Below are 27,945 nucleotides of genomic sequence, written 5' to 3'. Positions count from 1 at the left end.
GCTTTGCTCTCGAGGTCCCGCTTGTGTTCACGGGTGGTTTTAAATAAAGTTTTCTGGAGCTGACGCTTGCGCAGTGCAGGGGTAGGAGCGGCCGGAGCGAGCGCACAGCCAGAGGCCCGGAGCCATGCCCAAAAATAAAGGTAGGGGCGACGTTGGGCCCTGGGAGGCTGAGGCCGAGGCTTCAGCTCACCCGAGGGGCAATCGACATCACTTTGTACGGGAGCAGGTTGGCGGAGGACTGAAGGACAGAGAGTCGGCTGCCAACACGTGCGGCCCTGGGCTTCCTGAGGCCGCCGGCATTGCAGCCCGGCCCTGGCGTGCGTAGTCCAGGCACGTCCTGGCCTGGATGTGAAGTGTCCGCTCGTGACTAGCGGGGGACTCCAGGCTGAGGCATAGGGGGCCTGGCCCAGTGCGGGTATCTGAGAGAAAATGGGAGTGATGCCGGCTGAAGGTCTGGTGTCCTGGGGCGGGAGAGAGGGCAGGTGGTGGGATTGGGTGTTGTGTCGCAAAGGTGAAGTACTGCGGTTGCCGCAGACCTGAAGTCAAATGAAATTTAGTAGCAATGCATAGTGCGGCCGGAGGCATTTTTGCAGTGAGCAAGAGCTGACGGATCCGATTAATGACCCACATAGTATCTAGCGTTTTGTGCTGCTCATTTTCAGTTGCTGTAACATAGAAACTCTTTCTCAGACCCCATTTGGAGAGGGAGGTATATTTTCCTGAGGTTTTCAATCTGAGAAGGATGGATTTTTCTTGCAGAGGAATCAAATGGAATTGGCTAGACTTGTATTGGAGCAAAGAGGGGAGACTACGTGTGTATTCCCTCCAGTTTAAAACATTTCAAGGAACTGCAGCAGAGAAATAGTTGTTATGCTGGTTTCTACTACGAGAGTTCACTGAGTGCAGTGGTAAATAAATTTAGCTGTAACTATGCACGTGATGTGTAGAGCTTGTCTCTGCCTTGATAAAGATGTTCGTTGCAGATGGAATATAATCGTGCTTTACTAGACAGTTGCCAACTTTGGTATATGAGATGAGATTTGAAAGTTATTCATGAATGAATGAGAGGAAACTTCTACATTGTGGTACTGGAGTTGTGCACAAGTCAGTCTGAGTTTAAAGGTTTGATTCTTCCAGGACTGGATTGCTTAGAGGAGAATTGTGTGGTCATAAAGATTTTGGTATAATTGATGTAGAAACTAGTGGGATATTTGAAGCTGCACATGGCAGTCTGATCAGAGAATTAAAACTCAAAGTGACAAGTTGCAGGTAAAACTGGCTTAATGAGAAGGATAATGACAGGAGCTGTGAGGTTCAGTGCTTGGCCCATTTTGTCTTTGTTACATACACTTTATCAGGATTCTGGCTTCACTGTTAAGTCAGTGAATACAATGAGAAAGACAATTGAGAGCTGAATCAGGCTACCAGAAAAAAGCAATGTAGTCAAAAATCCCTGGTAGATGGAGCTCAATGGGGAGGTGGGGTTAGAGTGGAAGCAGGAGTGTGCAATGAATGGTGAAATGCTGAGCAGTGTGGAAGATTTCTCCATGTGTGGTCACAAAACCGTGAAGGTGCTAGTGCTGCTGGGTACTGTGGCTTAGGGTTATTGTCATTGGGTACCAGGTCTATGCAATCATTGGCTGAGATCATGTCAGAAAAACTTAATCCTAATTGGGAGAGTTAGAAAACCAGAGTGTTCTGGCTGCCATGGAGTAAAATGAATGACTAGGTGGAGAAGCTCTTTAACACGATGTTACCAGGAGAATATGTGACCATGAAGTATTACAGCACAGTACAAGCTCTTTGGCCACAATGATGCGCTAACCTACTACTCTACGGTCAATCTCACTCTTCCCTCCCACATAGCTATCCATTTTTCTTTCAACTGTGCTTGTCTAAAAGTCTCTGAAATGTCCTTAAATGTTTCTGCCTCTACCACCATCCCTGGCTGTGTGTTCCACCTTAAAATTATGCCCCCTCATTTTAGCCATTTCTGCCCTGGGTAAAAGTCTCTGGTAGCCACTCGATCAATGCTTCTTATCATTGTGTGTATGTCTTGTCAATCACTTCTCATCTTCCTTCACTCCAAAGAGAAAAGCCTTTGTTCGTTCAACCTTTCCTCATAGTACAGACTCTCATATCCAGCCAGAATCCTGGTAAATCTCTGCACCCTTTCTAAAGCTTTCACTTCCTTTCTATAATGAGGAGACCAGAGCTGAATACAGTACTCGCAAGTGTGCTCTAACCAGAGTTTTATAGTTCTGCAGCATTACCTCACAGCTCTTGAACCCAATCTCCCGACTAATGAAGGCTAGCACACTGTACGCCTTCTCAAACCCTTTCAACTTGCACAACAACTTTGAGAAATCTATGCACTTGAACCTCAAGATCCCCCCGTTCCTCCATGCTGCTGAGAATTCTGGCATTAACTTTGTATTCTGCCTTCAAGTTCCACTTTCCAAAGTGTGTCACTTCTCACTTTTCCCATTGAACTCCATCTGCCACTTCTCAGCCCAGCTCTGCATCCTGTCCTACAGCATAACAACAAGCCTGTGCTGCCCAGTTATACCCATGTGACCAAGTAATCTAGTAACATGTAGATCTTTTGAAACCAGAGTAGTTGGATAAGACCCATGTGGTCATGGGCAGAATGTGCAATCTCCTTACAGGCAATGCCGGAATTGAATCTGGGTCACTGGTGCTAACCATTACATGACCATTCTGAAACATCTCATTTAATTTAATCTTAATTACTCTGGAATAACACCACCAAAATTAATTAGCTATAATATCTTGGTGAATGCAGGTGAAAAGATCTTGCCCACATCTTCTGGCATTGCCTGTTTTGGCACGACTTCCCACATCTTCTGGCTCCTGCCTGTTTTGTCCTTAATAGGCTCTTTTTTCCCCAGTATGTGCTCTTGCTCTTCATAAATAAAATTTCATAAAGCTTATTTGCATGTAACATTTTGTAGCCCCTCTTTGCCCTCCAAATGTCTACCTGTGCTCCTATATTTTTTCAAACCCCCAATACCATGGAAATGAACAAACAGTTGACATTTTGAGTCCTTCCTCTCTAGTCCTTTATCTTTCCCACTCACCTTCACTTATCACCTAGCTATCTTCCTTCCCCTTTCCCTCCCTTTTTAATTCTAACATCTCCCCTCCTTTTCCAGTCCTGAAGTAGGGTCTCAACCCAAAATGTAGACTCATAAATTTCCATAGATGTTGCCTGACCTGAATTCCTCCAGCGATTTGTGTGTTGCTTTCGATTTCCAGCATCTGCAGACTTTCTCATGTTTACTAATTTAGGGGATGTGAGCATCGCTGACAAGGCCAGGAATTATTGCCTTTTTCTAACTGCCCCTGAGGTGGTGGTGAGTGATTAATCTAACCTTTATTGTCTTTCTTGAAGGTATTTCAATAGTGCCCCTACATAATAGTTCTGGGGTTTTACTTGGTGATTTTAAAAGGAGATCAATTTTACATGCAGTGGATTCCGGTATATATTGGCCCAATTAAACGGCTGTTGCAATTAGCTGAAGCTTCTTGGGAATAGCTACAAAAGTATAAAGACAAACTGACAAATTATGTATTTAAATGAAATACAGAACAAATTAGAATACTACCAATACTTCTACAGTATTATAAAACTGTTTTAGTTCCACATACTTACAACAGCGAAATTCATCTGAGTCACATTCTTTTCACTATAAATGAACAAAGTCAGCACAGACCCCAGTGCAGATAATGGACTGCCTTCATACGACGCTGTTGATGATTGCATCCTCCAAATCTCCATTTTCATTGTAACATTCAAGATAGTTGTACTCCACCTGGCTAGTCTACAAGCCAGTGGCATGAACATTGAATTTTCCAATTTCAGGTAACTATTACAGTCACCTGTATAGGTTTATCTGGCACCTTGGCTCATTACAAGGCACCAGAAGTACTTGCTGCTGAGTCCAGCACGACAGCATGAAATCAATGCCCTGCTGTCTTTAACACCCACTGAGCTCTGTAATCCTGCAGTGCAGTGTGTGACTGTTGAATTTCAAAGTATGCACATGTACACACAACTAGTGTTTCTCTATAGAACTGCTTGCTTGATCTGGCCCTGCATCACATTTTAGAGCCGTGCAGGATTTGAATTTGACTCAAAAAATGTATTGGGGAAAATGAAATGCAGATTGAGTTAAAATTCAAATTAAGTTTTGGAGCCCCAGACACGTGACTGGAAAGCCAGAATTATTCAGGGAGATGTGTTTCATGAATGGGCTGATGTGTTTATTTATTCAACCTAGGTAAGGGAGGAAAGAACAGGCGACGTGGTAAGAATGAAAATGAGTCTGAAAAACGTGAGCTGGTCTTCAAAGAGGATGGCCAAGGTGAGTGTGTGGTGTATTGTCTGATTCCATACCCTTCATGATTGGGCAGTATACCTGCACTTCATGAAGAAAGGTGGTTTTCAAATATGTTTAACCAAGGAGAATCCTGCAAAATATAATTTATCTTCAGGTACATGTTGTGTTAATTTAAATTTACTCCAGCAAAATTTAAAATGTTCCATCGAGCTTTTAGGTATAATAAATCATAATTACATAAGAGATATGACTATATAATTTTAAAACAACAGTGTACTCTCACAAAATGATGGAGGGTCTCGGGAGGCCAGTCAGTAAAAAAGTACTCTTTTAAGAGTTCCTCCACCATTTTGTGTGTGTTTGCTTGGATTTCCAGATTTGCAGAGAAAATGTACTCTGGCAATGTAAGTCCTTGTACATCCATCTAGTTTCAAGGCCTGTTATTTATCATGCACTCAATACTTGTTTTTGTATTGAGGAACTAGTTGTAGTTTCCTGAAATTTAATACTTTGATACAACCATGGCATTTCAGAGAGCTCTTCAATTTTTAACCATATTTATATGGGGTTAATGTTCGGTTTTGACATTTTGTGATCTATTGAAGTAGAAATCAAGGAAAAAGAAGAAATGCATGAGAGGGGGAAGAAAGGCCCTAGTAGTAGGAAAACAATAGAGATTGATCCAGATTACTAAATCCATTGAATTTCCATAGATAATTGCTATTCAGTGAGATAGGCCCCATTCAAATACAGTGGATGCCATTCAATTGGGACCAGTACACTTTGGCCTAATTCAGCAGCTGCCCCAACTAGTCAAAATTTCATGGGTAGAAATAGTTAAAAAGATATTAAAAAAAGACAAACTACGATTTAACTGAATATCACATTTTACATTTGATTGAAATACAGAACAAATTAGAACATTATCATTGCTACTACAAATGTATTAGTTAACTAATTGTTAACGGCAGAGCAGTCTCTGAAGCTTGGCTAAAGGATGGCTGCCATTGAGAGTTGAAGGCGTATCATAGTGGTTGCCAACCCCTCGATCGCGATGGACCAGTCGATCTTTGAGACTTTCCCAGTAGATCCTGAAAAAAATAATTACACAAATACATTATGCCTGATAAACCTTTTGATGCAAATATGTAGTAACTTCTATTTTGAAAAAGGACCACTTGTCAACTTCATGCCCAAAAGGAGCAACTTTATCTGGGACGGTAAAACGATATTTGCATACAGAGGTTTTCACTAACGTGCACCAGGTTGAAAAGACCGGAAGGAAAACCTCGCAACCCCGGAAACAATCTCTCTTTACAAACAGCTTTACCATGATCCTAATTGGTATTAACTTATCTTTATAATACTTACACTAAACCCTTCTCCCCCTTTAAATTCCAACATTCCCCAAATGTACTAGAAATGGGAAACAAAAACAGTGGTGTTATTAGCTTGCATACCCCTGAAACTTATACTAGTGTCTCAGTAAGTTTACCAATACCGGGAAAGTTGAAGAGCTGAAACAAACAAGCATTAGAAAGTCAGACTCAAGAAAAATAGCAATTATAAAGTCCAATCCAATATTCCCTCCTTTTGATTCTAAGTCACACATTTAGAAATATTACATCTAAAAATTCTAGCAGAAAAGCTTGTGGTGCCTATGTTGGGTACAAAATCAAAAATTACTAAGTTATGGAAATATCAAAGGGTATTTATAGAGTTACATCAATGCTAGGTAGATTATTTTTGTAAGTAGGCACATTTAAGTGAGTTTGAGCTGCCACATTAATTGCCTTGATACAAGTTTTAAAAAAAATGTAAATTACAATAAAACATATCAGGGCAAATATTATGACTCTCAACTTCCTAGACTTAATTGAATCCAGTCAAAGAAATCCCATTCATAGGATTAATTTACTCTAGCTGTTTGTTCGCAAATATGATTAGTCAAATCAGTTGTCTTCAAACTCATCAGGTACAGTTCCTATAAAAAAACATTCTTCATTCTTCCACCCCCCGAAGCGTTCATGATTTATTGTTTTATAGCATTGAATCTCAGTGGATTTAATTACCGTAGATTTCGCACTACAGAGCGCATCTGATTAAAAGCCGCTGGCTCTAATTTTAGAAAGAAAATCAATTTTGTACTTGTACAAGCCGCACCGGATTTTAGGCCGCAGGTGTCCCACGTTGTAATATGAGATATTTACACAGAAAGATATTATACGTGAGGATTTTTTAACTTTTAATTAAATCCGTATGGTAACATAAACAAATACATATTGCAAATGCTTTTTTTCGAACCGTGCCTCTAATACGGCTACTTTTAAATATACATACGTATCGGTAACACATTTGCGTATACTTTTTTACTGAACAGTGCACGAACAACATTCCAATATCTCCTAACGACTGGTAAAAAAATATATACTGCAGCCTACCAGGAAAAGTTATTGATCGCCTTTAACTTAAAAGCAGCGTTTTCGCTCGGGTCTAATGTGCTCGGGTAATGTGCTCCCCCCCACCTTCCCGTTTATCGCAAACCGGTATTTCCCACAAGACGCGGCGAAACCGGATGTGATGTCATAGTATCCCGGGATGTACAGAAAACAAATAGATAGATAGATACTTTATTCAACTAGAAAATACTAACAAATGAATTACTAAGTGAAAATATTATAAACTAAATAACTGCCATAAAGGCAGCACAATGCTTTTCTTCGAGTGTTTTCCATGTTGATGAGGGTGAGTACAAATGACTGATTTACAATAATTTAATTGTGAAAGTGCGCTTGATTTATTGTACAATTTCATTGGACCTCTGTGAACTACTCATCAATTTTATTGGTCTACTGTTACGAGGCAAAATGTTTTTGGCGGCATTAAAAAAACCATGCATTAGCCGCACCGTAGTAAAGGCCGCAGTGTTCAAAGCTGTTCAAAGCGTGGGAAAAAAGTAGCGGCTTATAATCCGACATCTACGGTAGGCTTTTTTTTGACCCTGATCAACAGAAGGTTCTTGTCTGTCAAAGTGAAAACTGATCTCGACAAAGTAATCTAAATTAATTACAAATAAAGAAGACAAAATAATTGATTGCATAAGTATTCACCCTCTTTTCCCCCCCCTCCCGTGTCCTTAAGGTGACACACCATATCATTATTAGTGCAGCCAATGGTTTTAGAAGTCACAATATTAGTTAAATGGAGATCTGTTTTTGGATACCTGTGTGCAGTTAGAGTGTTTGAATTAATTGTAGTAAAAAAGCATCTGGAAGGTCCAGCTGCTGGTGAGCAGAATCCTGGCAAAAATTACACCATGAAGACACAAGATCATTCCAAGCAGCTCCGCAAAAAGGTGATTGAAAAGTACAAGTCAAGAGATGGATACAAGAAAATTTCCAAGTCACTGAATATCCCTTGGAGTACAGTTAAGTCAATCATCAAGAAAAGGAAACAAAATGGTACAGCTGTAAATTTGCCTAGTGCAGTCTGTCCTCAAAAACTGAGTGACTGTGCAAGAAGGGGGCTAGTGAGGGAGGTCACCAAGAGACTTATGACAAGTCTGGAGGAGTTACAAGCCTCAGTGGCTGAGATGAGAGAGACTGTTTCCCGGGTGCTTCACCAGTCACAGCTTAATGGGAGAGTGGCAAAGAGAAAGCCACTGTTGGGGGAAAAAGCCTTGCGTGAAATCTGAGCTAGAGTTTGCCAGAAGGCATGTGAGTGACTCTAAAATCAGCTGTAAGAAGGTTCTATGGTCTGATGAAACCAAAATTGTGCAGTTAGAGGGTAAAATAAATGCAGCAGAATTCAGGAAAACCCTGGAGAAAAACCAAATGCAGTCTGCAAGAAAGCTGCAACTTGGGAGAAGATTTGTTTTCCAGCAAGACAATGACCCAAAGCATAAAGCCAAAGCTACACAGGAATGGCTTAAGAACAACAAAATTATAGTGGCCAAGTCAGAGTCCAGACTTCAATTCAATTGAGAATTTGTGGGTGGACTTGAAAAAGACTGTTCAATCATGATCCGCATGCAATTTGACAGAGCTAAAGCTATGTCATTGTCCAGATTTGCAAAGCTGATAGAGACCCATCCACACAGACTCGAGGCTGCAGTTGTTGCCAAAGGTGTGTAGCCTCCGTGCCCCCAATTGACCGCCGTCGCCCCGCCAGTAGTGCAATACTTCTGTACAAATAAGGTGTAATGCCCCCCCCAGTACACACTCACAAGACAAATACCAGACAGTACCCAAAAGCAAGTAAATAATTGCAACTTTATAGTGATTTCTTAGTGATGGGTTAGTAGAAACAGATAACTTAAAGGAGCCAAAGTAATAATCAGTTTGTCAGAACCCTACATTCTTCCCCCTGCCAAATTTAGTCATGCCCTCATGACGCTCAAATAATTTGCCAACCCTTCCTGAAAACACAAAGCCCAACCCAAGTGCAGAAAGCAGTGACATAACTCCCCAAAACAGTGGAGATCACACCCTGTTCCCCGGGTGCAACATAGGCCAACCTATCGGGAGGGCGCCTACTTCTCTGAGACCTGCGCACTCCCTCTTCTAACTCCTCCATTTCAGTCACTACAGAGGCTCAGGGACACTGAGGCAAACCCTCCTGTGAGCGGTCACCCAAACCCCTCTGCACCTCGGAACCCTCCATCTCTTGCTCAGGCCCCACATCCTCCTCGCCAATGCCCTGTGGCACTCCTGACAGCCCATCACTAGCCCCCCCCCACCCCGTCTAACCCAATGGGGGAAGGGCCAGGAGTCTTCTCCTCCACCACGGGGGCATCAGCAAACGGCATCATGTACCAATCATCCGAGTCAGTATCCCTCACAGGGGCTGGGCCCAGGCCCGCCACTCCCAGTGTTGGCTCTTCTTCCACCCTGCGTGGACGCGAAGTCCTGGTACGAGGTGCAGCTGGCACCTCGGGCTCCCGCTCTACCTGTACGCTTCGCCCTAGAGGCAACAGATGATTTCGGTGGAGAATCTTGACGGGCTGCACTTGGAAGACAGGTAAGTTGGGCAACTGACTCTCCACCACATAGGGCGTGCCCGACCAGCGATCAGCCGCCTTGTGCTTCCCAGGCAATCCCAGATCCTTTACACACCAGGTCCAAAGGCCCCACACTCTGCAAGTGCAACAACGGAGCAGCCTGCATAGGCAGCGTCTTGCAATACTTGTCGACCTCCGACCTCATTCGGGGCCAATAAAAACGGTCCTTAAGCAAACCATAGGTCTTCTCCACCCCCAAGTGCCCAGAGTCATCATACAGTGACTTCATCACAACCCTCCGATACTTCCCAGGCAGGACCAGCTGCCAACGCTGAGGTCGGTCCGGGGGTGACGTTACCCGGTATAACATTTGGTTCTTCAACCTCAACCGAGGTCATTCTCTCAGTAACAGAGACACAGAGCCATGTTGTGTCTTCTCCACCTGGGCCACGTACCCCTTCCCAACTGCGTCTCAAATAGTGCCAATGTCAGGGTCATCTCACTGAGCAGCTGCAATTTCCCCAGGACTCAACTCTGGCAGCTGCGGGGTCTTCAGAGCAGTCATGTCACAGTAAACTAGGGGTAGGACGTCAATGGGTCCACCGCACGCTCTGGCCTCTCCTTTTCCTCGGCCTGCGTGGTGATAGCAAACTGACACATGGCCTTCACCCCGGATGCAGGAACGCTCTCCCACTCCTCGACCTCATGCTTCCATCGAGACAGAGCATCCACATCGACATTCCGGCTCCCTGGCTGGTACTTCAGGCTAAAATCATATGCAGACAGGGAGGCCAACCAACGATGACCGGTGGCGTCCAGTTTCGCCGAGGTCAAGATGTAGGAAAGCAGGTTGTCCATCCGCACCTCAAATTTGGCCCCTTAGAGATAGTCACTCAGCTTATCCACCACCGCTCATTTCAACGCCAGAAACTCCAACTTGGAGATAGTTCCTTTAGGACGGTGACAAACTCTGGCTGACAAACGCTACTGACCTCAGTTTGGAGCCCTGCTCCTGATACAAGACGGCCCCTAACCCCGCCGACTGGCATCGGTATGTAGCACATAGGGCAATCGGGGGTCCGCAAAAGCCAGACAAACAGGGTCTCCAAAAAGTCCTCACCCACCTTCTCCTTGTAGGCCCCCAGGAGTCTCCGCACAATAGGGGTGTTGGTCCCTACCAGAATCGATACACCCCTAGTCGCAAGTGGGTCTGGGCAAACCAGTACCAAGGCCTCATGAGCCTCAGACATTCCCACCTCGGCCTCGAGGAACTCCAGCCTCACGGACAAATATCACCAGCACTGATACCCCAGATTTCCAGGGCACTGAAGGGCGTCGGGTAAATGCGACAAATGCTGATCGTAGAATGACTGGTAAAATAGCGTGACCTGTGACCCCGTGTCAAGTATGGCTTTTGCATCTATTCCCTCTATCTGGATTGACACGCTGGATCGGGGTCCCACCAATCCTTCGGGGATAGGGTCCTCTCCTCCCGTGGCACATTGCTGGGAGCATGTTTTCCCAGAGACTCCAGGCCATTCTCTCACTGGGTCTCCTGTAAGTTTCCCGACCCCCTTCCTGCTTGAGAACCCATGGAGTCTTCCCCCCGAGGGGTTCCCGGCCGGTTACATTCCCGCCTGAAGTGCCCTCTTCCCCAGAGTTAATACACCCACCCCATCTCGTGGGACCTCGGCCTTCCCCGGGCCTCTGTGCAGTCCGTCCGTTCAGGGAGGGGCCCTCTCTGCCAGTCCCCTCAAGCGGAGGGACCCTCCTCACTATTTCCCAATTGGAGCCGGCCCAAGTCACTTCACTACAAGGGGCTACCACGGAGGACTGCACCGTACTGACGGAGCCCTCTTCCGACTCCAATGCGTCGTCCTCCTCCCTCACCTCTGAGCAACTGAACAAAGGATGGGGGGGCCCGCGATCTACGGGACTGCCGGAGACTCGTAGCAATCATATTGTGCCTCTGGATGCCCTGGGCTACCTGGTCTATTCTAATCTGATTCACCTCCGATTCTGAAATGACCCCCCGTCGTCTCAAACAATTTATCCTTTGCTCTACCCGGAAAGGATACTCAGAAAGCTTTCCCCCTTTCTCCTGTGATGTAGGCCCCAAAGCCCCCTAAAAGCTCTACCGTGCTCCTCCAGGTAGCCAAGGGGTTGCTGCCCTTCACGCCTTTTACGACCTCAGCTGCCACCCCTTGCAAACTGTCAACCAATCTCTGCCGCTTCTCTTCCTCGCGACACCGCCACTCACCCAGCAGCCGAGAGACATGCTCTACCCAAGATTCATAATCTTGTCCGGGGTAGGAGTGCGCCCTGAGAAAATTCTTAACTTCTGACGAGGACCCGCCAAATTGTTCACCAAGGAGTTAATGGCTGACGCCAACTCTGAACCCTCCCCCTTCCGTGGGAGGGGGGACCAATGAGATTTTCCAAATCTGACCACTCGCTTCATCCTTCAAAAACGATAGGACCTGCTCTCGAAAATCTCCGCCCCCCAGCTGGTGTCCCAACAGACCTGTCAAACCTTTCCTGTGTGACAATGTGCACGCCCCATGGCGCCACGTCACTGAGGTCACCGATAGACGGTGGCAGTCCCACTGCCGAGACGTCAGCACCAATCCGCGCTAACACATAGCCTAAATCCCCCATTTTGCCAATCTTTCTGCCTACGATTTCAACCCTACCGATAGCTCTGACTGTACTCAAACATCGAACTAACACTTTGTCCAAGGTACGCATGTCCACCCCACTTAATACACAGGGATGATTAACCGTTACTCCCTCGATCTCACACAAGAGTTCAATCTTATCCGAATCCATCTCCCCTTGTTTAAACTGGGGTGAATTACCCCGGATGTGACAAATTCAATCCTGGATTAGCCCCCACAATGTAGCCTCTGTGTCCCCAATTGACCCCCGTTCGCCTTGGGTAAACCGCTGTCGCCCCACCAGTAGTGCAATACTTCTGTGCAAATATGGTGTAATGCTCCCCCAGTACACGCTCACAAGACAAATACCAGACAATACCCAAAAGTGAGTAAATAATTGCAACTTCATAGTGATTTCTTGGTGATGGGTTAGTAGAAACAGATAACCTAAAGGCACCAAAGTAATAATCAGTTTGTCAGTTCATGCACCTATTCTAATACGTTGGAGCTCACACCTCTGGTTCACTTCCACAACGACCTTCCAAGCCTTCGGCCACCGTCCTAACCGCTGAAGTCCAGTATCCGTTGCTCTGGAACCGCTGCCCACTCCACACACGTCCGTCGTCCTCGTTCTCCTCCCGAAAAAAGACTGCAAACTCCCACTCAGCTTACACAGACAAGATAGCATAACAATTCTTCATTGGTTTTCCCCTTATCAATACCCATAACCCAAACATATGAGACACAGGATCCCATTACAGCACTACAGAGAAGCCATTTCATTAGCCTGAACAGTTAACACCACTGTTACGGGTGCTGAGAACCCTACAGGTGCATCTAGTAAATACTGACTTGAAAGAGGTGAATACTAATGCTGTCAATTACTTTGTGTTTTATATTTGTAATTAATTTAGATCACTTTGTAGAGATCAGTTTTCACTTTGACATGAAAGAGTTTTTCAGTTGATCATTGTCAAGCCAAATTAAATCTACAATGATTCAATGTTGTAAAACTAAAAACCGGAAAATTTCCAAGGGAGTGAATACAGGGTGGGATGGGGATTGCAATTTACAGCAGGAGATAAGAAACGACATGTCAGAAGGACAATGTCATGATAATTATTGGGGATTTTAACATGAAAGTGGATTGGGAAAACCAGGTCAGTACTGGACATGAGAGAATTTGTAGAATGTCTAAGGGATGGCTTTTTAGAACAGCTTGTCATTGAGCCCACTAGGGGATCGGCTGTGCTGGATTGGGTGTTGTGCAGTGATCCAGAGGTAATAAGAGAGCTTAAGGTTAAGGAACCCTTAGGAAACAGTGATCAGAATCTGATGGAGTTTGCTTTGAAATTTGAGAAGGAGAAACTAAAATCCATTGTGTTGGTATTTCAGTGGGATAAAGATAATTTGAGAGGGGAACTGGCCAAAGTTGACTGGAAAGACACACTAGCAAGGGCAGCAGAGCAGTGATGGCTGGAGTTTCTGCGAAAAATGACGGAAGTGCAAGAGAGATATATTCCAAATAAATTTTCGAATGGAAGAAGGACACTAGCGTGGCTGACAAGTGAAGTCAGAGCCAAAGTAAATGCAATAGAGAGGGCATACAAGGAAGCCAAAGCTAGTGGGAAGACGGGATTGGGAAGTTTTTGAAAACTTGCAGAACGAAACTAAGAAGGTCATTAGGAAGGAAAAGATGAATTATGAAAGAAACCTAGCGACTAATATCAAAGACACTGAAAGCTTTTTAAAAGTATATAAAGGGTAAAAGAGAGTCAATGGTAGATATAGGACCAATACAAAATGACGCTGGAGATATTGCAATGAAAGACGCAGAGATGGCAGAGGAACTGAACGCGTATTTTGCATTGGTCTTTACCGTGGAAGACATCTGCAGTATACCGGACATTCAAGAGTGTCAGGGAAGTGAAGTATGTGCAGTGAAAATTACGACTGAGAACGTGCTCAGGAAGTTTAATGTTCTGAGGGTGGATAAATCTCCTGGACCAGATGGAATGCACCCTTGGGTTCTGAAGGAAATAGCTGGAGAGATTGTGGAGGCATTAACAACGATCTTTCAAGAATCGATAGATTCTGGCATAGTGCCGGATGACTGGAAAATTGCAAATGTTACTCTGCTATTTAAGATGGGTGGGAGGCGGGAGGCAGCAGAAAGGAAACTATCGACCTGTTAGCATGACATCAGTGGTTGGGAAGTTGTTGGAATTGATTGTTAGGGATGAGATTATGGAGTACCTGGAGGCACATGACAAGATAGGCCAAAGCCAGCGTGGTTTCCAGAAAGAAAATTCTTGCCTGACAAACCTGCAATTTTTTTTGAGGAAGTGACAAGCAGGATAGACAGGAGATACAGTAGATGTGGATTTTCTGAAGACCTTTGACAAGGTGCCACCGTGAGGCTGCTTAGCAAGAATTGCAGGGGAGTTACTAGCGTGGGTGGATCATTCGCTGATCGGCAGACAACAAGAGAGTAGGAATAAAGGGATCCTATTCTGTCTGGCTGCCGATTACCAGTGGAGTTCCACAGGGGTCGGTGTTGGGACCACTGCTTTTTATGATGTATGTCAATGATTTGGACTATGGGATTAGTGGATTTGCCAGTTCGCTAAATTTACCAATGATACAAAGGTAGGTGGAGGAGTGGGTAGTGTTGAGGAAACAGAGAGCCTGCAGAGAGACTTAGATAGTTTAGGGGAATGGGCAAAGAAGTGGCAAATGAAATACAATGTTGGAAAGTGTATGGTCATGCACTTTGGTGGAAGGAATGAATGGGCGGACTATTATTTAGATGGGGAGAGAATTCAAAATGCAGAGATGCAAAGGGACTTGGGAGTCCTTGTACAAGATACCCTAAAGGTTAACCTCCAGGTTGAGTCGGCAGTGAAGAAGGTGAATGCAATGTTGGCATTCATTTCTAGAGGTATAGAATACAAGAGCAGGGATGTAATGTTGAGGCTCTATAAAGCACTTGTGAGACCACACTTGGAGTATTGTGTACAGTTTTGGGCTCCTTATTTTAAAAAGGATATACTGACATTGGAGAAGGTTCAGAGAAGATTCATGACAATGATTCCAGGAATGAAAGGGTTACCGTATGAGGAACGTCTGGCAGCTCTTGGGCTGTATTCCCTGGAGTTCAGGAAAATGGGGGGGGGAATCTCATAGAAACATTCTGAATGTTAAAAGACCTGAACAGATGAGATATGGCAAAGTTATTTGGCATGGTAGGGGAGTCTAGGACAACAGGGCGCGACTTCAGGATTGAAGGACATCCATTTAGAACAGAGATGCAGAGAAATTAATTAGTCAGAGGGTGGTAGTGGAGGCGAAGTCATTGGGATATATTTAAGGCAGCAATAGATAGGTTCTTGATTAGCCAGGGCATTAAAGGGCATGGGGAAAAGGCAGGGGAGTGGGGATGACTGGAAGAATTGGATCAGCCCATGTTTGAATGGTGGAGCAGACTCAATGGGCTGAATTGCCTATTCCTCCTGTATTTATGGTCTTATGGAAGAGGTATTGTCCAGGTAGCTGTGAGAGTCAGTGGATTTATAACGGACATCAGTAGATAAGCTGTCTCCAGAGATAGCGGAGAGATCGAGCAAGGGGGGAGGTGTCAGAAATGGACCAGATAAATTTGAGGGCAAGTTGGAAGCAAAGTTGATGAAGTCGATGAGTGCCACGTGGGTGCGGGAAGCAGCACCAATACAGTCATCAATATAGTGTAGGAAGAGTTGGGGAGTGGCGCCATTGTAGGCTGGGAACATAGACTGTTCCAATTAGCCGACAAAAAAAGCTGGCATGCTGGGACCCATATGAGTGCCCATGGCTACGCCTTTTGTTTGATGGAAGTGGGAGGAGCTAAAGGAGAAATTATTGAGAGTGAGGACAAGTTCCAGCAGACAGAGGAGAGTGGTGGAGAAGAGGAACTGGTTGGGTCTGGTGTCCAGAAAGAAACTGAGAGCTTTGAGGCCTTCCTGGTGGGGGGATGGAGGTGTATAAGGACTCGTAGTGAAAATAAGATGTTCAGGGCCAGGGAACTTGAAATCTTTGAGAAGATCAGGAGCTTGTGAAGTGTCATGGATGGGGAGGATAAAACTGAGTCAAGATATGCAGATAGGAGTTCAGTGGGACAGAAACAATGGCAAGTTTGTGCATCTTGGGTAGGTGCAGGGTGAGGAAACTAATGTTGATGTCAGTGGATGGGAGGCCCCAGAATTAATGAGGTTGGTGATAGTGTGGGAAATGGTGCTCCTTAGTGGGATCCTGTTCGAGGGGTAAGTAAGAGGAGGTGTCTGACAGTTGTCATTGGGTCTCTGCAAGTTAGAGGTCAGTCCATCAGACTACTACAGCACCCCCTTATCTGCAGGTTTGATGGTTATATCAGTCTCTCTGTGATCAAGAGCTCCTGGCAATGACATAGGACACTCAATTACTACATTGAATGGACTTGTTTTAGTTGCTTAGTTTTCTTGTCTGGGATTGCTCAATGCTACATATGACCACATGCAGCCTTCCTCATGCTAACTTGGTCGTTGTTTGATTCCATTCATTCGTTTGACTTGTCCCGATGACTCTGGGCAATGTGGACAATGCAAATACCATTCACTGTTCATCAGTCAACATAATTCCTGATAAACACTCCCAGTGAAATGTGTTCCTTGGCCAGAGCTCATTTTGACACAGCAATCCTCATCTCAGAATATAGTCCTTGATCAGAGATTTTACTGTATGTGGCAGTGGCCTAATACCCTTTTTTTTAATAAAGGACCAGCTGGGCAGGAGCATTTAATTGTATTTTTTCCAGTGCTCCAGGATTTGTTTCCTGGCATGTCATGCACCATTCAAACGCTTGTCGAATTGTGCCCTGAACTTCGGATTCCACTGTTGCAGGGAGAATCTGTCGATCATCTTGTCCGCTCCGACATGTGCTAGGGAGTGTATCATCTGTGCCAGTAAGAAAGCACTATAGTTGGAGTTACTGGTCTATGACTAGTGCTGTATCTCCATGCTTCATCATTGTTTAACCTCCCACCATTCTCCATCCAGAACCACTTTTCCTGGTTAGAACATTGAGCTTCCATCTCTCGAATATCTTGTGTGTTCATCTGTGACAGAGTCCAGCTTCTCAGTTTCCATCTTTTCAGTTGTTGGATTTGCTGCATGTGTTCTCAGAATTTCATTTACCTTTATTTACTTTCACCCCTTCCGGTACTGCCCTTTTTCACAATTTAATCAGTGAAAACATTTCCAAAGCTTTCCATTGTAGTCATCTTTAGTGGGTTTTGCATTTTAATACAGCTGCTCCTGGTGGGTCCATGAGTTCTTGTGCTAGCTGGCTATTCTTGATTGGGGTCCCTGCAGCTGTAAGGAATCTCCTTTGCCTCTAAAATTTCTGAAATCATGAACAACTTCAAAAACATAATGAGAATGAACGTAGATATTAGCTGATCTTTCTGCCACCTTAACAGGCTTCAACCAGAGCTTTCCGTTCTGCCTGTTGCACAGAGGTACCAGGAGCAATGTTTCCTGATACCAGCAGTTCTGTTTCAGAAGTAACGGTCCATCCAGTTAGTCAAGTTCCTCTCTCAATTGCTGAAAACCCTTTGGTGTACAGAATCAAATTTGGGTTTAGTATTATAATTTCTTGTAATAATTTGCATCTTCATGGGCTGTTATCCTTGCATTGTTATGGTCATCATAGTTTAACAGGAATTCAGCATATTCATTACCAATTAATAACATAACCATCTGGTTTTTGTTCTTTCAAGGCAAGCAGGGACTGCAGGGAAGGGCTTGCTTGTTGAAACTGTTGATCAGATCAGGATCTCCCAGCATTTGTGTGCGGAGAATTGAACTTGTTCCTGTAGACTTTGTTTCCATTGCCACAAAACCTAGCCCAATGTCCCTTTCTACCACAAGTGACATTTTGTTCTGAGGGATTGGCATTGGAGGATGGCTCAGACTGAGATTACTGTAGTACTTGCTGTACTTGGCTATTGACTAGCAAGCAATAACTATTGACTCATGGTCAGTGGCTGTTGATCAACAGGTAACTGACCCACCTGTAATGATCTTATTCAGGTTTCGATATCTTGTTCCACTTGATTGGTAGCTTCATCATTTTGGCAATATCTGCTTTCAAGCCATCCACAAAAGTGGACTTCAAGAGACCATATATGGAGTCCTCTCTGTTAATTTTATTACCAGAATCCCTGAGTAACTTAACCACGGTGTCTTGTAGCGTTCCTCATATTCAGAAGCGTCTTCGGACATATTTTGCTTGCAATCAACCACTTTCTGCAGTCAGTCTGTATTGGGGTCTGTTCTTCCAAACACCTCTTAACATATCAAATGCCTTGCATATTTCGTTTATTTTCTCCTTTGATGACAATTGCCTGATTTGCTGAGAAGACAACATAGTAGCCAAAATTTGGATGCTATTATATGTGTGTAGATTGTATATGTTTTTAATACGTTGAAGCTCAGCCCAGGTCTTCAAACATTTTTAAGATATTGAACTACTTTGGACTATTTATCAGTTTTTTCCAGTTCAGGTGGTTGACAAAAAGCCATCTTGTCTCCTTTCGTCAGTTCTATCTTCACTTCCTTGGTCTTTACTGAGGCAAGCCATGATATTGCTGCCAACCCTATTGTTTCTTCACGTCATCCTCACTGAGTCACTAGAGGTCGTTGTAGAGTCCTTGTCGTGACTGCTGTGGTTCCTCAGAGTTCGGATGCGGTGTCTTGGAGGATTAACGGGACTGTCCACTTGAGGTCCCTGCTGTGCTTTATGATACTCCTTCAGTTTACTTCAAAGTTCCATAAAATGTCTTGTGATTTGATTATACTTGTGTTTTTTTTAACTCACTCATTTAATGCAGATTTACTGTTTTAGACTTCTTACTGTCTCTGTCGTACTGTTTATGTGGGTTATCAGTTTTCCCCTTCATTTTCTACTTGTTCAGTTAACTTTTTCACTCATTCAGCCAATTCATGAATTATATTTCACAGCTGACCATGTGTTTGCTTAAACTCAAAGGTCTTTTTCAATTTCGTATGCTGGTTTTTCGTTATCTGTGATAATACTGCTAATGTGCAGCCAATCATTTCTCTTCCTAAACATATTAACTGGGTTTTATCACATACCTTCACATTATGATGTAAGAGCCAGATTTCATTTAGAGTCAACATTGATGCTATATTTCATCAGGATTTTTTCATTAATCTCATCAAATTGAAATGTTTTATTCAGTTAACTCAACCCTCGGTCAGCTGTTCACACATAACAACTGGAGACTCAACTCCCCTTTTTCTGTAGGTGGCTTCATTGGCCATTGTCTCAATATCATATTTAACGCTTAATTAGTACTTTCTATCATTCGGAGTGTGCTTCAAAAATCATTGGTTGTGTCAAAAAAACGTAGGAGTGCAAACAAGTCGTTTTAAGCACTAGACACTTGGAAGGATTCTTAGGTACTCCACTGGGTAGTAAGAAGTTAATCTGAGTATAATGTTAATTTTAATGCAGATCTCACTTTTTCACGAATATCAAAATGTAATAGTTTTCCTTCACACTTGATGGTGTATTAAAACAAGAACTAGGTGATCTCTTGGACGATTAGGAACCAAAGGAAGAAGGTCGTACCTCCTAAATATGCATGCCAAAAGTCAAGAATGAGGCATGAAACTTGTTATGATCGACGAAATGGGGGTAAAATGAAGCATGGGGTTGGGTGGGGTGGGTGGGGGAGAGAGAAGAGAACAAAGAGATTGATCTGATTTTACACCAGATTGCTATTTCCATAGATATCAGTTAACCAATGAGATAGCCTCATATAAATATGTGATACCTGCAACTACAACTAAGAGTTTCCAGAGACCATAGAGGGAATGTAACCACTGGGAGCCGCACTGAACAATTACATAAAACCATAAGACTAGGAGCAGAATTGGGTCATTTAGCCCATCGAGTGCGCTCTGCCATTCCATCATGGCTGATCCTTTTTTTTTCTCCTCCTCAACCTCATTCCCTGGCCTTCTCCCTGTAACCTTTGATGCTGTGTCCAATCAAGAAGCTATCAATCTCTGTCTTTAAATACACCCAACGACCTGGCCTCCACAGGTGCATGTGGCAACAAATTCACCAACTTCTGGCTAAAGAAATTTCTCTCCATCCGTTTTAAATGGACACCGTTCTATCCTGAGACTGTGTGCATCCTTTCCACATCTACTGTCTAGGCCTTTCAACATGCGAAAGGTTTCAATGAACCCCCCCCCCACCATCCTTCTAAATCCCAGTGAGTACAGACCCAGAGCCATCAAACATTCCTCCTATGATAACCCTTTTCATTCCTGAAATCATCCTTGTGAACCATCTCTGGACCCTCTCCAATGCCAGCACATCTTTTCTTAGATGAGGAGCCCAAAACTGATCACAGTACCTCAAGGTGAGGTCTCACCAGTGCCTTATAAAGCCTTAGCATCAGATCCCTGCTCTTGGATCCTAGACCTCTTGAAATGAATGCTAACATTGCATTTGTCTTCCTCGCTACAAACTCAACCTGCAAGTTAACCTTTAGGGTGTTCTACACAAGGACTCCCAAGTCCCTTTGCATCTTAGATTGTTGGATTTTCTCCCCCTTTAGAAAATAGTCTGTACATTTATTTCTTTAGTTTTTTAAGTTTTACTTTTACATGACATTACTGGGTTATGGTCACTATTACAGTCTGCACCTGGGTATGTTTTGCATTGAGTCACTGAGTTTCTAAATCTTTGGTTTACAGTAATAAAGTCAGTCCCTTAACTTTACAATCCTTGACTATTCGCAACTAATTAAAGAAGAAAACTTAAGACAAAAATTTACAATTGAAGTAAGGAATAGATTTCAAAGTCTAGAAATAGAATCTGTTGAAGATGATAGTAATCATGTAGAAATGAAGTTTAACTCTTTCAAGGATGCCTTGGTAGAATCAGCAAAGTCAGAGATTCCTCAAAAAAGAAAAAAAGCACAAAGAATAAATGGATGACAGATGAAATCAAAAATCTAATGGAAGAAAGCAAATCCTATGGAATACAAGTCCTTAGATAAAAAAGTTAAAAGCTTATGACAAAAAGCCAAAGAAGAATGTGAGCAACTAGAAAGAATGCCTATTCCTGATCCAAAAAGGTTACATCAACAAATCAAGAATATCACTGGTAAAAAAACCCCTCTTCTTCAGGTGGATGTTTGAAAGCAAAGGACGGTACCATATGACGGTATATTATGAACAGATGGACTGAGTATATTCAGGAATTGTTTGAAGACGATCGAGGCGAAAACCAGAAATTAAGAAGAACATTGAAGGTCCAAGTATTTTAAAATCTGAAGTTTGTAATGCAAGAAATAAGATAGAAAGAAAAGGCAGCAAGTCCTGATGAATTAGTAATAGAACAAATTATCACCCTTAAAGATTATGGAATTGAAAAACTTTACTGATTTAATCAATAACATTTATGAGACTGGAATAATACCAGAAGAGATGAAAAAATCAGTATTTATCACTCTTCCTAAGAAACCTGGAGCAATAGAATGTGAAACACATAGGACCATAAGTTTAATGAGTCATATCACTACGATACTTCTAAGAATTTTGATGACAAGAGCTAAAAGATACAAGCTGAAATAGGTATAGAACAATGTGGTTTTGTGAAAGACAAAGGTACAAGAAACGCGATATTGATGTTAAGGATACTATCAGAACGTGCTATTCAAGTGCAAAAAGATTTGTTTGCTCTATCAACTACACAAAAGCTTTTGATAAAGTAAAGCACAATAAGTTATTTGAACTATTACAGGAAACTTCAGATCTAGATTCGAAAGACCTCCACCTAATCAGAAATCTGTACTGGGAACAAACTGCCGCTGTAAGAATAAATGGAGAAGTGGTTTACGAAAATCAAGAGAGATGTTAGACAAGGGTGTATTTTCTCCCCTGATTTGTTTAATGTGTACAGTGAAACAATATTACAAAAAAATGAGACAGCTTGGGAATCAAAGTTGATGAAAACATCAATAATTTCAGATATATGGGTGACACTGTTAATTGCAAGTATGGAGGAAGAACTACAAAACTTAATTGATATAGTTGTTGAAGAAAGTGCAAAAATGGGTCTATCAATTGCAAAATGACAATGTATGGTGATATCCAAAACAAAGGAGAATCCTATCTGTAGGCTGAGAATAAACGGGGAAGACGTAAAACAAGTACAGAACTTTTGCTACTTAGGAAGCTGGGTGACATCAGATGGCAGGTGCGACATGGACATCAAAAGAAGAATAGGGATGGCAAAAGACACCTTTATGAGAATGAAGAATATACTGACCAATACTAAACTAGGCATGACAACGGCCTCAGAGTACTGAAATGCTACGTTCATCCAGCTGTGTTATATGGCTCAGAATGTTGGACAATATCTAGTAACATGAGGAAACAAATTGAAGCAGCAGAGATGTGGTTTTTGAGGAGCATGCAAAGAATATCATGGACAAAACAAATATCTAATGAGAATGTCATGAACAGAGCAGACACAAAAGGAGAAATAATGTTTGAGATCATGAAAAGACAATGTAACTTCATTTAGGAAAGAGGAGTTAGAATGCATGGTAATTATGGGAAAAATTGGAGGGAAGAAAGCAAGAGGAAGGCAAAGACAAATGATGTTGGAGACAGCGGCCAGAGAACTGGAAATGAATACCAATGAACTGATCCACTTGACCTGGAACAGGAGTGTGTGGGCCATGGCAGTCAAAGCACAAACTGGGCAGGGCACCTGATGAAGATGACATTTATTTCTACTGCCGAAGTGTAATGACTATGCATTTTCCAATATTGTATTTCATTTGCTACTCTCCTGCCCATTCTCCTAATCTAAGTCATTCTGTAGCCACTACCTCAGCACTACCTGCCCCTCCACTGACTTTGGTGTCATCTGCAAACTTGGCAACAAAGCCATCTATTCCATCATCTAAATCACTTACATACAGTATAAAAAGAAGCGGTCCCAATACTGACCCCGCAGAACATCACTAGTCACTGGCAGCCAACCAGATAAGGATCCTACATGTGCGTAAAATACAAGCAAGCATAAGGAGGTTAAATTACATGGAAAATAACAATTATACAGTCTAATCTAACTGTGTTAAAGGCTCTTGAGCACAATTGTAAGATATTTTCTGCATTCCAACAGCTTTATGAAAACTTTTTACTTCCCCTAATTAGGATTTTTAAAAAAGTTTAGATTTTCATTGCCAAATTGGATAATGGACTCCAGGATAAACTATTGTACTTTCATCTTTAGTTTTAAAGGAAAGGCCACTTATACTCTGCACACTTACAGACAAGTTAATCAGTCACTGAACTGTGTTCCTATTGCAGCAGATGTCAAATAGCTTAATGAGTAAGGTCAACAGCTGTACTCACCGGATTTAAGATTGTCAGAAAGTTGTGAGTTCAAGCCCAGTTCCAGAGACCAGAATTTAATGGAAAATCTAAACACACCAGGAGTGTTGTCAAGGGATGGCTGAGGTGTCCTCTTTTGGGTAAGGCAATGGGGTAGGTATTATGTTGTCCCAAAATCAATGGCCCTCGCTCTGCATTGTGCTGCTTGTTTCACTCTGGTGTGCTGGGCAATTTCCACCGGAAGTCAGAAACAGTCTGTGGTGGATTGTGATTAAGGCCAGCAGAGCTCTGACAAGTGCTTTTGTGGATATATCTTGGCACTGGGCAAGATAAGTTCTGACCTTCCAGCATGAATATACAACAAATTATTCAAACAATAGCAGAAGTGATAGTCATACAGTACAGAAATGGGTCCTTCATCCATTGTTTTTGCTGACCATTAAGCATCCTCTGGTTTTCGATGGCTGCAGAGTTTGATTTTAAATTAAAGCTCATATTTTCAGTTGAAATGAATGAATGTGTTATCTGTTTTGGCTTTCAGAGTATGCCCAGGTGATAAAGATGTTGGGAAATGGCCGCTTGGAAGCCATGTGTTTTGATGGTGCAAAGAGGCTCTGTCATATTCGAGGGAAGCTGAGAAAGAAGGTGATGACCCTTTGATTTTGTTTTGTTTCATAGCGCTTTTAATCAAGCAGAAAGTTAGAGGTATTGATAACCCCTTACACCCAGCTAGAACACTTGTCATTTATGCCAGTTTCACATTTCACATTTAAAGACATTCAAAATTGATTTATAAAATGCTTTTTCAGTTTTAAAGAGGAATCTCCCATGAAAGTTTCGAATCTTCTTCCAAAATCACGATCTCCTTTTTCATAAGGCTAGTGCAGTGCAGTTTGAAAAATCTTGTCATACTGTATTGAAGTAGTAACTGAATTTTTTGTCATTCAGCTTACCTTTATTACAGTGAATTGTACTTTAAGGTTCATTTTTAGTTTGTTTAATTGTCATTCAACCATACAGATTAAATGAAACAGTTCCTTCATGGCCAAGGTGCAAAACACAGTACATACAGTCACAAAAAGGGTTAGCACAAGCCCCGAGTGGCATAGCCTGAAGATTGGTGATGTATGGGATGTCCTGGAGCCACATTTCTGCAAGTGCAAGTACACAGCAGTTCCGCCTCTCAAGCTGGGCATGGGGTTTTGTCAGCCGCAGACAAAGCCAATCCAATTCGTCTTCCAGGAAGCGAATACTGGAGAATAGTACAGATGGGAGACTGCCTGCAGAGGCCAGCCCCAAACCCAGCGTGGATTGCAATGCACACAACTGCACTTATTTTCTCCTATGCCACCTCTGGTGCCTCTAACAAGTGACGCCATGGCATGAAGGCCTGGTCCACGCAGCAACCCAGGCCATGCAGCTCCCCTGCTGTCGGTCTCACCAATGATCCAGACTTGCACTATTCTATATTACCAATGTCCAACAGGGTCTTGTGATCACAAGAAACATACTGAAGACACACATTTGCACCATTTATTGGACCTGGAGAGGCTGCTGTAATCAAATGTGCCACCAACTTTCTAGATTTTGTTTGCATTTCTGACTAGTTTTCTTTTGCATGTAGCAACACTGGTTTCAATGCTTAGAACTTGTTACCATCTGTTCTTCCTGGTAGTGTGAAAAATATATTCCATCAGTCGTCCCATTGATCCATGTACACTGCTGCCTATTAGTTCTAGGCCAATGTAAAATCCTTCTATCCCAAAGCATTATAGAATTGTGTGATGTGCACCTAAGACTCTTGCACTTTGAATGCTTAAACATTGTTTGTCATGAATTATCTCTTTGAATCGTGCAAATGTATCTGGATTTTGAAGGTAAAATATTAACTTAAGTTTAGGAATGACTCAATTATTATCTGTTTCAGGTTTGGATAAATACATCAGACATTATATTGGTTGGATTGAGAGATTACCAGGTAAGGTTTTCCCTCTATTATAAAGCCTTTCCAAGGAAAGAATTACTGAATTTATGGATTTTATAGTATTATAGAATATACTGAATGTTATAGATGGATTGAATTTCACTGAAAGCTTGACTTCTAAATACGTGAAATTTACATCAAATGGTTGATGTTGTTCGTTGTACTAAAAAAAAAACATTTAATCCAATGTCACAAAGATGACTAGTGGCAACCGTTATATTTAGCAATATAAGAATGTAAATTAATTATTTTTGGGTAACAAGGAAAAAGTTCATTAGAAATGTTGAGAGTTAGTTCATTAGAAATGTTCCTTGATTCTTTCAGGGAAATTGATGTACCTCTTGAGATCCCACTTAATCTCCACACTAGTGGATAATTTTTAATGAAGAAGAGCTTGTGACTTTTTTTTTAAACCACCCTACACCTTTTAAGGAATTTTCTTTGATCTCTTGCTCTTGTGCAAAAGACCCCTTCTGGTCACTCAGCAACTTTATTTTTGCATGGTGTTTTTAATAGCATGTATCACTCCCGTTTTCGTTTTGTGTGTCACTTTCCCACTTTTATGAACCTCTCTGCAACAGGGTATAACTGGGTAGATTTCCAGCAATCCTTATTATGCTTTGGATGCCAGGATAAGGCCTACCTTCCAGTAATGTTCCCTGCTTTTGCTGATGAGCAAGAGGCAATGGTGCTGAATCCTGGTTCCAGCAGCATCCAACAGGCAGGTAGGCTCTTGGAGCAGTTTTCCTGAAGCCTAGATGAAGTTTGAATAGTAGTTGTGCACTTCGTGAACTGGTACCAGTGAAACTAATTAACTCTTGTTATTGCATCTTCCACCAAGCAACCTGTGTGTGCAGCTTACAGAAATCAGATCTGAAGCTTCATTGTTGCACAAGGTGCTTGAAAAGAGAATTGGTTTATTTAACTTTGCCTGAAAATGGTAATGTTCTTGCATTGTTCGGTTATCTGATACTTGCATTTTATTCAAAATATTTTCTTGTCACTTCTAAAGGATAACAAGGCTGATGTCATCCTGAAATACAATGCAGATGAAGCCAGAAGTTTGAAGGCATATGGTGAACTTCCAGAACACGGTATGGATTGTTTTTATAATTAAATTCTCACAATATCTAAATTTTAAAACTGGAACTGACCATTTTCTTTTAAATCCCTCCTGGTAACCTCAGCCAAAATCAATGAGACCGATACCTTTGGGCCTGGTGATGATGATGAAATCCAGTTTGATGATATTGGGGATGATGATGAAGATATTGATGACGTGAGTATGGGATATATATTAGTATTTCCAGAGAGTCCTCCTTGTCTTGATGCCAACTACGCTCTGCATAAAGTAGCAGCCAATTTCACTTAAACGTAGAAGCTGAGAGACTATTGCAATTTAATTGATAGTATAATGACGGTGGGTGGGTTTGCAAGCAGAAGAAATGGCAGCTAAATCTGACTTTGGTTTATTTGGATTGTACCTGATTGTATATAACTTTGGCATCCGCACCTTGGGAGAAGTGCAGTTCAGAACTAAATAGCTGTGAAAGGGTTAAGTTAAGGAAACATTAGGTTTGCTCCTTTCTAGAAAAGGAATAAACTCTGGTTCCTGTGCTGCCTTCATTCAACATGATCAGATGAACTGATCTTGGCATCAGCTTCAATTTCTACCTGTTCCCTATAGACCAGAAATTTGTGTAAACGGGTTTGAGGAATTCCAAAGATTCACTATGTTGTGAGAGAAGAAATTCATCTCTCTTGATTCTCATCAATCCTTACTCTGAAACTATGCTGTCTGAGCTCTGAATAATCACAAGAGGAAATATCCTCTGTTGATCTCCCTTGGGTTCTTGTTCAGTAAGATTTTTCATTCTAAATTCCAAAGATTGCCCAGTTTTCATCCAAGAAATCAAACTAGTGAATCTTAATATTTTATACTTAGACAAGAATGTCCTCAAGAAAGGAAATTGAAGTTGTAGGCTGTTGTTCAGTTCTGGTCCCACCTATACATCTGCTTAAAATTGGTGGATTGGGACCAAATGGGTTGATTGGAAACAAACCCTACAGATGTCATTGATGCAGTAACACTGTGTAATCTGTGGTTAATATCTTTTATTTTGTTACAGATCTAAATTGGGATTGAATTTGGATTCCAACATTGTACCAAGCTTCCTTTTTGAAGTGAATTCCTTTTTTTTGGATTGGACATAAACATTCTGTGTGGATGAGTTGATTTGTTAATGCCTAATGTATCTTAAATTCATTCTGCAGCAATTTGTTTAAAGAAATCTATGTTTTAGTGTATTTATATTCTTCAGTCAAAAGTACATGAAAGAATTTGGTGTTAAGTTTGTTAGGAAGTGCAATCCTTTCCAATAAAATGTTAAATCTCATAGATCTGGTTTCTGAGTCATGGATGAGTAGTAATACAACATAGCTTGTGTCAGCTTTCCATAGTTTTTTCCATTGCTTTGA

At 42.2% G+C, this 27,945-nt stretch overlaps 1 protein-coding gene across 1 annotated transcript; it reads left to right on the top strand.

Annotated features, from left to right (window-relative positions):
- On the top strand, window positions 1–27,863 carry LOC140727911 (eukaryotic translation initiation factor 1A, X-chromosomal). Its single transcript, XM_073045872.1, has 7 exons — window positions 1–140; window positions 4,305–4,388; window positions 24,025–24,128; window positions 25,411–25,461; window positions 26,480–26,561; window positions 26,655–26,746; window positions 27,597–27,863. The coding sequence occupies exons 1-7, from the start codon at window positions 125–127 to the stop codon at window positions 27,600–27,602; spliced, it is 435 nt and encodes a 144-aa protein (XP_072901973.1). The 5' UTR covers window positions 1–124; the 3' UTR covers window positions 27,603–27,863.
- The last annotated feature ends 82 nt before the right edge of the window (window positions 27,864–27,945 follow it).

This window comes from Hemitrygon akajei, chromosome 5, assembly GCF_048418815.1.
Source record: "Hemitrygon akajei chromosome 5, sHemAka1.3, whole genome shotgun sequence".
In the NCBI taxonomy this organism is placed as follows: domain Eukaryota; kingdom Metazoa; phylum Chordata; class Chondrichthyes; order Myliobatiformes; family Dasyatidae; genus Hemitrygon; species Hemitrygon akajei.
This window is presented reverse-complemented; position numbering and strand designations above follow the sequence as displayed.

Bases quoted from the DNA above. Each gene is read 5' to 3' on its own strand.
- LOC140727911 (XM_073045872.1), top strand. The intron at 4,389-24,024 runs GTGAGTGTGTGG...TTTGGCTTTCAG, and splicing joins CTTCAAAGAGGATGGCCAAG to AGTATGCCCAGGTGATAAAG. The intron at 24,129-25,410 runs GTGATGACCCTT...TATCTGTTTCAG, and splicing joins GAGGGAAGCTGAGAAAGAAG to GTTTGGATAAATACATCAGA.